The 14,875-nt window shown below is 48.2% G+C and overlaps 1 protein-coding gene across 2 annotated transcripts in view; it reads right to left on the reverse strand.

The window, feature by feature from the left end:
- The window catches only part of LOC137416116 (carnitine O-palmitoyltransferase 2, mitochondrial-like), a 1,201,140-nt gene that overhangs the window by 80,946 nt on the left and 1,105,319 nt on the right, over positions 1-14,875 (reverse strand). The window contains exon 4 of one of the 2 annotated variants that reach the window (XM_078769794.1): positions 5,352-5,458. The exons of the other annotated variant lie outside the window; for it this stretch is intronic. Coding sequence (XP_078625920.1) covers positions 5,352-5,458 — 107 coding nt within the window. The remainder of the gene's footprint in view (positions 1-5,351; positions 5,459-14,875) is intronic. 2 annotated transcript variants of the gene reach the window in all.

Consider the following 14,875-nt stretch of genomic DNA (forward strand, 5'->3'; position numbering starts at 1 on the left):
TTGCTTTACAACTTTTGGAACTTACTCCTAATGTTCCTTAAATCTTTGTGCTCTTTCTTGTGCATTCATTTTCTGTATTTATTTGTTGAAAAATATAATTTAGTATCTCAGCTTGTTTCACAACAATATATTTATATTTTCCAATCGTGTATTTCGTGTGAGCCTCAAATTCTTTTTTACTACATAATGTAGAACAATTGCCGCTCCAAAAATTATTTGCATCTATTGAATTTAACTTGAATAAAATAAAGGTATTGGCATTGTTTCTTATTGAGCGACGAGGGAGTTGAAAGTATGATTGACTGAGATAAATACAATTACAAGAAGAATGTCTCCCTCTTGTATAGTAGCTATCCATAACCGTTTGGTTTCTCTCATTAACACAATCATCAAAGATAATGAGGTTCTTTTTTTATTTATCTAAATCTTGGGGTGAAGGTATATCATCCGTATTATCAATGAGATTACAAGTTATGGGTTTTGGTTTTGGTTTTGATTTCTGTGTATCACAAAATTGTTGTATTATATCTTCAATGTTATAATCATTTCGTTTTTTTTGAAGTTTAAATAAATCAATTATATCTTCTTTTTGAAGGCATGCATTAAAACCTTGTGATAGTAGTTGATACTCGGGTTGAAAACTTGACTTTGTGAAAATTATTAAATTATCACAATCTAAAAAGTTGGGGGTAAGGAGCATCTTTAAAAGCAAACAGGTTTTTCCACATCCGCTTGAATCAACAATTAGACATCTTAATGAATTTGGGAGATTTTTATGGTTGTTAAATTTAATCATGTTTTCCCAAATGGGTAAAAAATCATTCATTTAGATATTTGGAAAAGAAGTCATCCAATTTTTATGAGCTTTTTTAGAAACTCTATATTTTATCCTGAGTTCAGGTTTAATTTCAAGATAATCCATTATTTTATTTTTATAGTATCCTGTATTAACATTTCCATTAAAATTATTTTGTATAATAAATATCATTAAACCCCTATACATTTCCTCAATACAAATAGCCTCTTCCCTTGTAAGAAATGGTGTGATCTCATCATAATACTTAACATTCATCTCTCTTATTAATCTTGTAAAGTAATTCATTTTTGCGTCTAATTTAAAAGAGTTATACATATTTATATATTTTTTATCATCATTAATCAAAAGATAATCACAGAATAAACATTGTTTATGGGCTTTTGACTCTGTATTTAATCCCACTCTATCACAAGCTGGACAATTCTCTAATTTATCATATGGAGAATCAGGGAATTCAAGAGGCTCAATATCTGGTATGTCGTTTGGATTTATCATATTTATATAATAAAAGATTACTTCAACTAAAAATCATCTTCACTATAATCGGTACTTTCCTAATCATCATCATCTATAAAACTACTTTCATAGCTATCATTAGAACACAAACTCTCAGTATCATAACAGTGGTAGTGAGACTTTGTCTTCGCAAGACAATCATCACTTTTAAAATCAACAAAATCTTCACTTGAATAATGACTCATATTTAATTAGAAGAAAAAACATTACCGTCTATATCCATATACTTTTTTCATTAACAGATTCAACTACAACATTTTTTATATTAAAGGTAATTTAAAAATGGTTCCTAACTACAGACTTGGCATTTAATATGGAATATTTTTTTTTTCTTGACTTGGGTTTCCTTTCTGAACTCAGAATATCAATCTGGTGAGTTTCTTTTATGCTTCGGTGATTTCTTTGTTAAAAGAACCATGTCACTGATTGTCTGTCGCAGCACGAAGTCAATAACAGGATTATATCACAGGTGGCGTGACAAAATGTACGGACAGGTACATTTGACGATTGGCTTCACAATCGGGTATATAAGGGTTGTTGCATTCTGTATTAGTGGAAAACAACTGCTGCGCATCTACAAAAGCTATTGCCGCTTCCTCTGGAGATGGTCCGTCAACTCGACAATGCTGTTTGTCATGGAGTGGTGGCTTTACGAAATTCCGGCATGAAACAGTGTGCTATTGCTCGGCAGTATGGCATCACTCAAGGTCAGGTGTCAAAGATCCCGAAACGAAATGCTCAGAGGGGTGTCCCTACTCCAATATCGAGGCCAATACGTCCCCGCAGAACCACAAGGAGGGATGATCGCCAGCTGCACCGGTTAGTCCACAATGGCCGTACCAAGTCAGCTAATCGGCTTAGGGCTGAGTGGCAGCAACTGACAAATGTGCCTGTATCCAGAAGGCTAGTCAACCAATGACTGGTTCAAGCAGGCTATCGTGCCAGGCATCCCCTGAGAAAGCCATGCCTGATAAGACAACACCGCCAGCACCGATTGCAGTGGGCCAGAGAGCACCGTCAATGGCAGCCACGACACTGGAATCACGTGACCTTCAGTGGCGAGTCTAGATTTCTGGTCTATCGTCAAGATGGCCATGTCCGAGTGCGCAGCCAAGTGCATGAAGCCTACAACGAAGATTGTATAGTGCCAAGAGTCCAAGCTGGAGGTGGTGGGGTGACCGTTTGGGCTGCTTTTTTTTTCTTTCTTTTTTGTATACTGAATCGAGGCTCGTGAAAGAGCTAACATTTACTTCACAATCAAATCAACCAGACAAACAAAATATATAAAAAGAGGGAGCGGAAAACAAGATGGGGAGAGAAGGGGAAGCACACAAACACAACATTTGAGAGCAGGGAGATGTGTGGAAGGGAGAGGGCTTGGGGGGAGGAGGCGTGGGAAGGGGGGGGGGGGGGAGGGAGAAGTATAAAACACAAGGACACCAAGGACTTCCAGGATAGAAGTTGGTGTTTCAAAAAAGTGGAATTGGGGTGAAATTAGCGGGGGTAGAAAAGATCAAGGTTTTGGATGGGGGAAGATAAGAGATGGTGGTGAACAGCTGTTTTAAAGACCTGGAGGGTGGAGTGGGATTGAAGAGAGTGAGGGAGTTTGTTCCAGAGGCGGGAGAAAAGAGGCATGAAGGAGTGAAGGTGAGCAGCGAGTCTTGATTTTGGCAGTTTGACCATAAGAGGGTTGCAGGCAGATCTTGTGCGACCTGTAGGAATATTTGCGGGACAGAGCCCAGAGAGAGCTGGGGGGGCAAGGCCAGAGAGGATTCGGTAGAAGAGGGAAAGACCACCAACCTTTCTCACTCGCCGTGAGTGAGTGAGAGGCCCTTGGAGTTAGCTTCATCGCGGGAGATTCCAATGATTCATGCAGGGGGCAAAACTGACCTTCTTGTTCTGAATGGAAACCTGAACCAGTTCAAGTACAGGGCCATTCTGGAAGAAACATTGCTTCCATTTGCTCGTGTAGCCTTTCGAGGAAACTTTGTCTTCCAAGATGACAATGCATGGCCTCATCGTGCTCGTATGATCCAACACTTTCTTGCTGACCGTGGTGTAGAGCATATGGAGTGGCCTGCCATGTCCCCGGACATGAATCCGATAGAGAACTTGTGGGCAGAATTAACGCGTCAAATCGACAACTTGGACCCGTAGCCGACCTCTGTGTGTGAATTGCAGCAGGCTATTGCCACTGCATGGCAAGCGATTCCTGTCCAAACCTTGGCAAATCTCGTGAACAGCATGCCTCGACGTGTACGTGCTCTCCTGAATGCTCGTTGGGGTTACACGACGTACTGAACTGTAATTTTACTGTCCGTAATCCCAGTTGTAATTTAACTTTTGTTTTTGTTTAAATTTTTTTTGGCTAATGTGCAAAATAAAGAGATACTTCTGGAAAACGTACAGAAGTTTAACACAGTACTGTCCATGAATTGAGTTCGATATCAGTTTACATCACTTTCAAGGATCAATTTATTTGCATCGAAATGTCAAATGTGGTTTTTGTTTCTTTTAAAGGTCACATTAACAAAATCTGGAATAATTTCAACATAATTCCAATGAACTTTTGGTTCTTAGTCAACTTGAAAAGTAAGTTCACCCCCACAAAAAAATAAATTCCATATTAAATGCCAAGTCTGTACTATTGAGCGAAATGACATTTCTCCTGATATATTAACATCTTTCATTTCATCAAGATTGACATCTTTGGGGTCATTAAAGAATATATAAATTTCACCGTGTTTAGAGCTAATAGATTTATCTTCCTTTTTGATAGCTTCAGTAAAAAGAGTTTCCTTTTTTGATACTTTTACATGTTTCATTACCACCTCTAGTTTATTATAAATCTCCATAAATAGTGGTGAAACTTTTGTTATAATTCCTTTAATTGACGACTTCCTAAAGACAGAGAATGCTTTTCCTTTAAAAGGTATTGAGTGGCTCATATTATCCTTCATAATAGGTTTAATCCAAAAGTTATTGAAATCATCTTTGTTCAATTTTACATCAGTGCAATATATTTCAGTATCCTTTTTAAATGAGGAGATTGATTGAAATTTGTATTTTGTGTTTTGAAACATTGTATTTATTAGACAAAAAAGTGATTGCCAAGAGATTGAGGGGAAAATAATTTACTATAATCTCAAAATGGTATGTGGTTCGGGAAGTGTTCAAACAAGAACATTAAGAGAAGTTTATCATTTCATATCAGCTCAACGACGATACCTAAACCGAGAGTTAAATTCTAATATCACATTTGTCAATATTATAGATGCTGATTGTTCTTCTAAGAGAATTAAGTTATTACCTAAAAATGAAACATAAATATTTATTGGGTCTCTGTATGAGTATAATGAAAAATGGGGGGAGTTAATAAGATAAATGCAAGGAGAAAAAGGGTGTAATTTTTCAAGCCTGGCATGCCTGGCATTTCAAACCATGGGCAAGGTTTTGGGAAAGTGGCCGGGGCTTAGTAAAACGTGGGCGGGGCTTAGGATGGAGAAAAGGGGTGTAATTTTTCAAGATAGGTGGTTTGAATCAATAAGTTTCCATACTTTTCCCCATTGGCTTCAATGTTAAATTTGAGGTGAGCTAGAACCTATGAGTAGTAGTTAGGTCGATTGAGGATTAAATATTTGGAAATAGGTTGTCCCAAAAGAGGGTGAAATCTTGTTGAAAATCCAGAGATTAGTTTTTTTTTTTAGCTCTTTCGCCATTGACTTCAATTTTAAATTATATGAGTTTTAGTAGATGGTAAATGAGCTTAGTAAAAAGTGAACGTAATTTTTTGAGAGAAAAAGGGGTGTAATTTTATGAGAGAGGGTGTGTGAGTCAATACGTTTTTCCCTTTTTCCCCATTGACTTCAATGTTAAATTTAATGTGCCTCAGAACCCCCATTTTCCCCCTACTATCCGTCCACAATTTTTTTTTAGATATCTTGTTCACAAACCGACAAACAGACAGGGGTGAAAACATAATCTCCACCCACCTACGGTGGCAGAGGTAACAACTTACCAGTGGTGTAGCTCGTGTGTTGGTTTCCCTTGTCATAAGCCAAGAGTTCATTCTGCAGCAAATGACCCTCTCCCTGTTCAAATGAACTACAGATTCGCTCTGTCCTCCTGTTACGCATAATCAGTCACCAACGAGAAACATATCAAGATACAGTCATTCAAATTGTACCTTTCCACAGTGTGGGTGAACATGCACATGTCTACGCTATTCAAAACACCATATTTCCACGACACATATTCATGAATATTATGACTCAGTGGATCATCAGTAAAAACAAAATGTCAACACCAAGGATTTTGCAGTGATTACTGCAGAATTACTTGTTCCACGAATGACCAAAATCTATTAATTGTCTCTTATTATTTACTAGCAGGTGTACCCGTCATTGCCCGGCGAAGTTCTAATCCTATTGTCATTTTGAAGAAATCAATTTTTTTTTCAATTCCCCTACTTACACACCCAATAAGGAAAATTTATATTTAACATGATATTACACCCCCTCTACCCCCCCCCCCCCTCCTCCCCACACACACACTAATCGTGGATAATTTAATGTTACCTTTCATATCGCTACAAAGGCACAGGCACGATAAAGCCATTTTTTAAAAATCCCCCCAAAAATAAAGTTTCTTTTCAGTTTTAAATTATTTTTTGGCCGAAACACTCCCTGGTACTCACTGATGAACCTCTGAAAGTTTGATAAAAATCCGTTCAGCCATCACTGAGGAAAATGGCGACACACACACAGACAGACAAACGGCTCTCTTACAGGACAGATTAGCCCATCCCCTGTGCAGCAGGAGATGGGGGGTTTACAAACCACAAAACTAGGTTTCTGTGTGTGCCTGTCCGGGCCGTAACTATTTTACCATTTGAGATATTTTCAGCAAATTTTCAACAAAGCTTTGTGATGACAATGCAGAGAAGGCAAGTTAATAATTTTATCAAAAGTATCACACAAAATAATCAATTTTCATCCAATTGACCTGAAATTTAAATTTACCATTTGAGTTTTATCACATTTTCCACAAAGCTTTATCTTACTAAAATTCACCAAATGTCCGTCCGTCCGTCTGTCTGTCTGTCCCTCTGTTCGAAGGTACTGCAAAAACGGCTGAACTGATCGCAACGATATTTTGGGTGGGTAATCCTGGGACCCCCGAGAGTAAAATAGGCTATTGTGGCGGGCACAAGGGACAATAATTCCACGCACCAGTGGGTGGCGTGAGCATCCAGATGGGGAACGAAAGCGCATGCCCTGCCTTTCGACCGATCGGCCACGCCCGGGGACAAGGCGTGGCCTCGGGACATATATGCGGGCTCTAAGCTCGAGCCCGCCCAGTGCTGAAGTGTGAGCTCTTAATAAAGACTCTGTTTGTACCAACGCGTTGTGGCCTACCTCTCTGGCAATCGAGTCGTGTGTGCACAGCACCACACTGGTGACCCCGATTGGTTCAGCCGTTGCTGACCCCTGAACGCGCCATGGCTACCAACGCCGTCGCCGTCAAACTCCCAGAGTTTTGGGAAGCACAAGCCAACATTTGGTTTGTGCAGGCCGAAGCTCAATTTCAGCTCCGAGGCATCACGGCAGACGAGACCCGGTACTACCACGTGGTCGCCGCCCTCGGGCCTGGCACTGCCGCCCGAGTCGTGTCCATCCCTCGGCGCCCGCTGGGCAGCAACAAGTACAAGGCGCTCAAACATCTCCTCCTTGCCACGTTCGGGCTCATGGAGATCGAACGGGCCGACCGCCTCCTGGACCTTCCCGCCCTCGGCGACACACGACCATCCGTCCGGATGGATTACATGCTGTCGCTGCTTGGAGACCAGAGCCTGGATTTCTTGTTTCGCGCACTTTTCCTCCGCCAGCTACCAATACAGGTGCACCTCACGCTGGCTGGTTCCAAAATCATGGAACCCCGCGCCCTGGCCGGAGAGGCGGACAAGTTTTTTGCGGCCTGCGACACGTGGTCGGTTTACGGTGCTGCCGTAGTGGATCCCGGGGCAGAGACTACAGTGCCCCCGGCTTCCCTTGTGGACGATGCTGCGCCCCACCCACTACCGCCGCCGCCACCACCACGGCTGCCGCGGCCGTCACCGCCACAAACCTGGTGCTACTACCATGCCAGGTTCGGCCGCAAGGCTAAAACGTGTCGCCCGCCATGCTCTTTTGACGGGTCGGGAAATGACCAGGCCGGCGCTCATTAGCGGCCATGAGCGTCGGCCATTCCGGTAGCCTCCTGTTCATCATGGACACCTTGTCCGGGTGCCGTTTCCGTTGCGACACAGGAGCGCAGGTAAGCGTCCTCCCCGCGTCCACGTCCGACAAGCAAGCCGCAGGCCGGGGCCCCGCTTTGCTTGCCACCAACGGTACACCCATCCGCACATTTGGGAAGCGTTGCCTCTCACTGTGGTTTGGAGGGCAGCGCTTTCAATGGTCGTTCGTGACCGCCAGCGTGCCAATGGCCCTGCTGGGCGCGGACTTCCTATGTGCGCATGGGCGGTTGGTCGACGTGAAGCGCAGACGTCTCGTCCAGGCCGAAACCTTCAGCTCGCTCGCTTGTTCGCTGAGCGGCTCGTTGAGCGGCTCACTGAGCGGCTCACCGAGCGACTTGCCAAGCGGCTTGCTGGAAGGTTCCGTCCCGGCGAGTTTAGTTTGCACGCTTCCGGCAGTGGATGACTTTACCCGCCTCCTAGCCAGTTTCCCGGCCCTCACGCGGCCCACCTTCTCAGCGGAGGCCGTTAAGCATGGGGTGGAGCACCAAATACCCATGGTCGGGCCACCGGTCTACGCCCGGGCACACCGACTCGAACCCACGAAGCTCGCCGTGGCGAAAGCGGCGTTCACCACGCTGGTGCGGCTGGGGATCGTACGGTGCTCCAACAGCGCTTGGGCTTCTCCTCTGCACATTGTGCCGAATCCCGGCGGGGGATGGCGGCCGTGCAGGGACTACCGCCGGCTCAATGATGCCACCACCCCTGACCGCTACCGGGTCCCGCATATCCAGGACTTTTCAGCCCGGTTGGCAAACACGACCGTGTTTTCCAAGGTGGACCTCATCCGGGGCTACCACCAGGTCCCCGTACAACCGGGCGATGTCCCGAAGACGGCCGTCATCACCCCTTTCGGCGTCCTCGAGTTCCTGTGAATGCCTTTCGGGTTGAAGAATGCGGCCCAGGCGTTCCAACGGCTTATGGACAGCGTCTTGCGCGACTTACCTTTCCTCTTCATCTACCTGGACGACATCCTAGTCGTGAGCGCGTCCCGGGAGGAGCACCTGCTCCACCTCCGCACGCTTTTCGAACGCCTGGGCCAGCATGGCCTAATCATCAACACCGCAAAGTGCCGTTTCGGCGTCGCCACCATCGACTTCTTGGGGCACTGCATCACCAGGCACGGGGCCGTCCCTTTACCGGCCAAGGTGGAGGCGGTCAGGAATTTACCGCGACCCCGCACGATCAAGGGGCTCCAGGAGTTCCTGGGCATGGTAAATTTTTACCACCGCTTCGTGCCCCATGTCGCCTAGCTCCTCCGCCCCCTGCACGAGGCCCTCCGGGACAAACCGGGCAAAGGTGACATCACCTGGTCAGAGCCGATGACCGCGGCATTTGCGGGCGCAAAGCTGGCCCTGGCCAACGCCACCAAGCTGACGCACCCGGCGCCCGATGCGCCGATCGCCCTCACCACCGACGCGTCGGACTACGTGGTGGGCACGGTGCACGAGCAGTGGGTGCGTGGTGCTTGGCAACTGCTGGCGTTTTTTAGCCGGCAGCTTCGCCCGCACGAATGCCGCTACAGCACCTTCGACCGTGAGCTACTCGGGCTCCACCTGGCGGTCCGACACTTCCACCATCTGCTGGAGGGCCGCCTGTTCACGGCTTTCATCGACCACAAGCCCCTTGAGTTCGCGATGGCTAAGGTCGCCGAGCCATGGTCGGCACGGCAGCAGCGTCACCTCTCTGCCGTGTCCGAGTATACGACGGACATCCGTCACGTGGCGGGTAAAGACAACCCAGTGGCGGATTGCCTTTCCCGGTCCATCGCGCACGAGTCCACCTCGGGATCGACTATGCCCGGATGGCGGAGGACCAGACCACCGACCCCGGCGTCCAGGCCTTGCGGACCGCCGTCACGGGACTCCGCGTCACCGAGGTGCCGTTCGACGCCGCGGGCGCGGCCCTCCTGTGCGACGTCTCCCTCGGCCGGCCTCGCCCCATCGTGCCCGCTGGCTGGCAGCACCCAGTGTTCGACGCCATCCACAGCCTGTCCCACCCAGGCATGAAGGCCTCCCAGAAGCTCGTCGCGGCGAAGTTCGTCTGGCATGGCCTCAGGAAGGACGTCCGCGACTGGGCCAGGACGTGCCTCGCGTGCCAGCGCGCAAAGGTCCACCGCCACACCTAGGCCTCGTTGGCCCCGTTTGCGGTGCCCGAGCGTCGGTTCGACCACGTGCACGTCGACCTGGTGGGACCTCTGCCCCCCTTGCGGGGGTTCACCCACCTCCTCACCATGGTGGACCGCACCACACGGTGGCCGGAGGCCGTCCCATTGGCAGCGACGTCTGCGGATGATGTGGCGCAAGCCTTCATCGCCACTTGGGTTGCCCGGTTCGGTGCCCCCTCGGACATCTCGTCCGACCGCGGCCCCCAGTTCACCTCGGAGCTCTGGGCCACGGTGGCGCAAGGGCTTGGCGTGAAACTACACCGCACCACGGCCTACCACCCCCAGGCCAATGGCCTGTGCGAGCACTTTCATCGCTCGATGAAGGCCGCGCTCTGGGCCAGCCTCCGTAACGGCAGCTGGGCCGACAGGCTCCCCTGGGTCCTGCCGGCCCTCAGGACGGCACCCAAGGATGACCTGCGCACGTCCTCGGCAGAGCTGGTCTTCGGGCAACCACTGCGGGTACCGGGCGAATTTAACCCCGACTCCACAGCTCCTTGGTCCGCGGCGCAACAGCGCTCCGCCCTTCAGGAGACCGCCCGGAGGTTCGCCCCGGTGCCGACGGCATACCATGGTTGCCCCGTCTTCCCACGTCGCCCCGGAGCTTCGCACGGCGGAGTACGTCTTCGTCCGGCACGACGCCCACCGGGCACCGCTACGGCCCCCGTACGACGGGCCCTTCCGCGTGCTGGAGACCGGGGACAAATATTTCACCATCGACATCGGTGGTGCCCCGGATCGCCATGGACCGCCTCAAGCCAGCCCACCTCGATCTGGACCACCCCCCGCAAGCAGCTCTGCCTCCGCGTTGAGGCCGCCCCCCGGTGGTCGGACCCCCGGCACCTCCTAGCCCCGCCATCCCGCTACCCCCCAGCCCTGCACCCATCGCCAGGGGGCGTTTCGGTCGGGTCATCCGGCTTCCCCGCAAACTCACCCTTCAGGTGCGCGGGAATTCTGGGGGGGCACGTGTGGCGGGCACCAGGGACAATAATTCCACGCATCAGTGGGTGGCGCGAGCGTCCAGGCAGGGAACGAAAGTGCATGCCCCGCCTTTCGAACGATCGGCCACGCCCGGGGACAAGGTGTGGTATCGGGACATATATGCGGGCTCTAAGCTCAAGCCTGCCCAGTGCTGAAGTGTGAGCTCTTAATGAAGACTCTGTTTGTACCAACGCGTTGTGGCCTACCTCTCTGGCAATCGAGTCGTGTGTGCACAGCACCACACTATATTGTTTTTCCAATTTCAGCTTTGGTCTCCAGCATTTTCAGGCCCACTAGGAGCTTGCAAAAAAGCACCTAAAGGACTCTCAGACTGAGAAACAAGATTCTGTGGGCTTTCATGTGTCTTTCACTAAGGAGAGGCTTCTGTCTGGCCACTCTGCCATAAAGCCCAGATCGATGGAGTGTTGCAGTGATGGTTGTCCTTCTGGAAGTTTCTCTCATCTCCACACAGGATCTCCGGAGCTCCGCCAGAGTGACCATCGGGTTCTTGGTCACCTCTGTTACCAAGGCCCTTCTCCCCCGATTGCTCAGTTTGTCCAGGCGACCAGCTCGAGGAAGACTCCTGGTTGTTCTAAACTTCTTCCATTTAAGAATTATGGAGGCCACTGTGCTCTTGGGAACCTTCAGTGCAGCAGAATTTTTTTTGTAGGTTTCCCCAAATCTGTGCCTCGACACAATCCTGTCTCTGAGCTCTGCAGGCAGTTCCTTCGAACTCATGGCTTGGTTTTTGCTCTGATATGCATTGTCAGCTGTGAGACCTTATATAGACAGGTGTGTGCCTTTCCAAATCATGTCCAATAAATTTAATTTACCACAGCTGGACTCCAATCAAGGTGTATAATTCATCTCAAACATGATCAAGAGAAATGGGAGGCACCTGAGCTAAATTTCAAGTGTCATAGCAAAGGGTCTGAATACTTAAGTCAATGTGATATTTCAATTTTTTCTTTTTAATTAATTTGCAAAACTTTCTAAAATCCTGCTTTCTCTTTGTCATTATGGGGTATTGAGTGTAGATTGATGAGGGAAAAAAATGAATTTAAACGATTTCAGCATAAGGTTGCAACATAACAAAATGTGAAAAAAGTGAAGGGGTCTGAATACTTTCTGAATGCAATATATATATATATATATATATATATATATATATATATATATATATATATATATATATATATATATATACACTAGCAAGGATACCCGTCTACGACGGGTGCAAATTGGAAGGATTCTTAAAATTCATTAATTGAAGGTGAACACTCTGATTAATATCCTACAATGCCTAAGATTGGGGGTATTGATATCAGAAATTTTTCAGCCAAACAGACCTACAACATAAAAAAAACTTTTGTACATACATTTTGTATAAAATATATTCTCTAATTTATATAAAATATAAACACTAAACAGCATTATTCTGTTTCGACTGGATGGGAAGATAGTCGGCCTAGAAGCACCAATTCTGGAGATTCGCCTGTTTTGATTGAAAAGTTTTTCCAAAATAACGTTTTTTACAAACTATGAAAGAGCATCTAGTCCAATATGTGCCTTATACAAAAAAATATAGTCACAACTTAAAGCGTTCGTCATCTGTGCCCTAGAGTGCCTCAGGGTAAACCACATTGCGTGTCTGATTGTTGGGTGCCAGGATGGTGAGTTTTACTGCACTGCCGGTCCGAGAGGCAGCCACATACAGCTGACCGTGTGAGAAGCAGGGGACAGAGAGGTCGACCCTTATTGTCTTGTACGTCTGACCTTGAGCCTTGTTGATGGTCATCGCAAAGCATGGCTTGCAGGGAAACTAGAGTCTCCGAAACTGGAACAGCAGCTCAGAGTCTGACGGAATGAGCGGGATCCTCGGCAGAAGGACGACTTCTCCTTTGTATGGTCCACAGGAGATGGTGGCCTCGATGGCATTGGCATGCAGGCGAGTTATGATGCAGCATGTACCATTGGTGGTCTTGGGTGGTTCCATGTTTCGCAGGATCATGATGGGCACACCAAGTTTCAACTTGACTTGAGGAGATGTGGTGGCATTCCTGACAGCTTGAGAAAATTGAGAAGCTCAACAGGGTAAGTGACTGCCTCCTCGTCACAGATGGCACTATCCACAGACTTATAGATCCTCTCATCGCCGGGAAACTCTCCCATGAGCCAGTTGTTGAGCTGGTTGACATTGGTGTTCAGCGGAGAAAGAATTGCACGCTCAGCCAGCCATTCGGACCGGACTCCATATGTGGTCAAGCAAGGGTAGACTTCAGCCTTCAGCTCCTCCATTGTGGAGACGACCTTGCCTATTTCAGGAGGAATCTCGATCGTGTCTGGTTCGGCCGAGAATGGTATCAGTCCATTGCCAATTTCCAGGAGCAGCTTAGAAAAGTCAGTGGCCCCTTCATCGCCAGACAGGTGAGCTCGCATGCTGGTGGTCAGGTGCTTGACAGGCACATGGCGCCACAGGTGGGATGTCTTCAGGCTGGCGTTGACAATGTTGGATCTGGTACCACTCTTGACCACTGGGAGGATCTGTCAGAAGTCTCCGCAGAGCAGTGTGGGAATTCCTCCATTAGGTTTCTTTACTCCTGTGATGTCCTGTAGTGTGCGGTCTACAGCTTCATAGGATGAATTGTGAGTCATCGGGGCCTCATCCACAATGATGAAAGCAGCATCCTTAATGACCTTGGCCAATGCTGTTCCACGCTTGATGCTGCATGTTGGCTGCTCTTTTTGAGGTGCGTGTCGAGTGGGATCTTGAAGGTGCTGTGTAGCATTCGTTCTCCCTGGAGCAGTGTTGTGGCAATTCCACTGGACGCAGTAGCAAGAGCAATCTTGCCTCATGAGCGAATTTTCTTCAGAATCGTGTTGATGACGAAGCTCTTTCCTGTGCCTCCTGGTGCATCTAGAAAGAGGATGTTGCTGCTCTTGTTTCCATTGTTGATGTTACCTTGCTGCACCAGTTCAAGGACTGCATTGTAGACCTGACGCTGGTCATCTGTCATTTGCTGTTGGAGATCATCCGCTTGGACAGCAAACTGCTCTTGGTTGTAGTCGACTTCCCTGAAGTATTCTCTCTCTCTCAAGCCTATCTTCTGTGCCCCTCTCTGGGGTAGGTAGGTCATACGAACTGAGATGACGACCGCCCATCATGATCACCTTGTCTTTGAGAGAGCAAAGCGCAAGGTTGTAGATGTGCTCGTTGTAGTCAGCAGCGGGATTGCCAACATTGTGACGGTGCTGAAATAGGTAGTCTTCAGAAAGGATTTCACGGAACTTATCCCATAGCATGCGTGGATTGCTAGGAAAACATGCGGTAAGGATGACTGCCATGAGACTCCGGAGGTTTGGTGCAAACTGGCTGATGCTTGCCTCATCCATAGCAAGGTGGAGGTGCTGGTCGTTTTCCAGGAGTCCCAATGCGAGACAGGTTTCACGGAAGGACAACTCTTGAGCATCCACTGTCCTCAGAGCAGCGAAAGAGGACGGGCCACATACTTCAGTCGGAAGAAGTCGAACTTAGTAACAGTCTCCCTGTCTCGGACTGATGCTGTAGATGCAGCCAATTGCTGGAGTCCTCCATATTGCATGTGGGCCTTCGACCACCACTTCTCCCCGCTTGCGGCAGGTCCACTTCTTGTGCGTCTTGTCCCACGTGTAGTACTCGGGCACCTCGTGGTGTTTGAGCGTCTTGGCAAAATCGTCATGATTGCAGAGGTTGAAGACGGCAGTCAGCATAGTGGCTGATGGTGGTCGCTCTGCCCTCTGTACGGCATTGTCCATATGGAAGTAGACTCGCTGGCCATTCTCGAGGTGGACAGCTAGGCCAATGACTGGAGGGATATGCTCGGAAATTGGGTGCTCTAGGATCCTCCAGACTGCCTCGCTGCTCCCAACGTAACATGCATTCTGGAACTTAGCTACCTCATCCACTTGACGATTTCTGGCCTCCTCATTGGCCCGCTGCAGTTCAAACACTGCCTGATCGGTCCCCTTGGTGACATTTTTTGTGATATACGTGATGCTCTAGATGCTGGAGCATATCTCAACGTTGATGTGGCAGTTGAATTGGCGGAGGAGGAACGCGTTGTAG

The sequence above is a fragment of the Myxine glutinosa genome, chromosome 1 (assembly GCF_964187855.1).
Source record: "Myxine glutinosa chromosome 1, kmMyxGlut1.1, whole genome shotgun sequence".
Lineage (NCBI taxonomy): Eukaryota > Metazoa > Chordata > Myxini > Myxiniformes > Myxinidae > Myxine > Myxine glutinosa.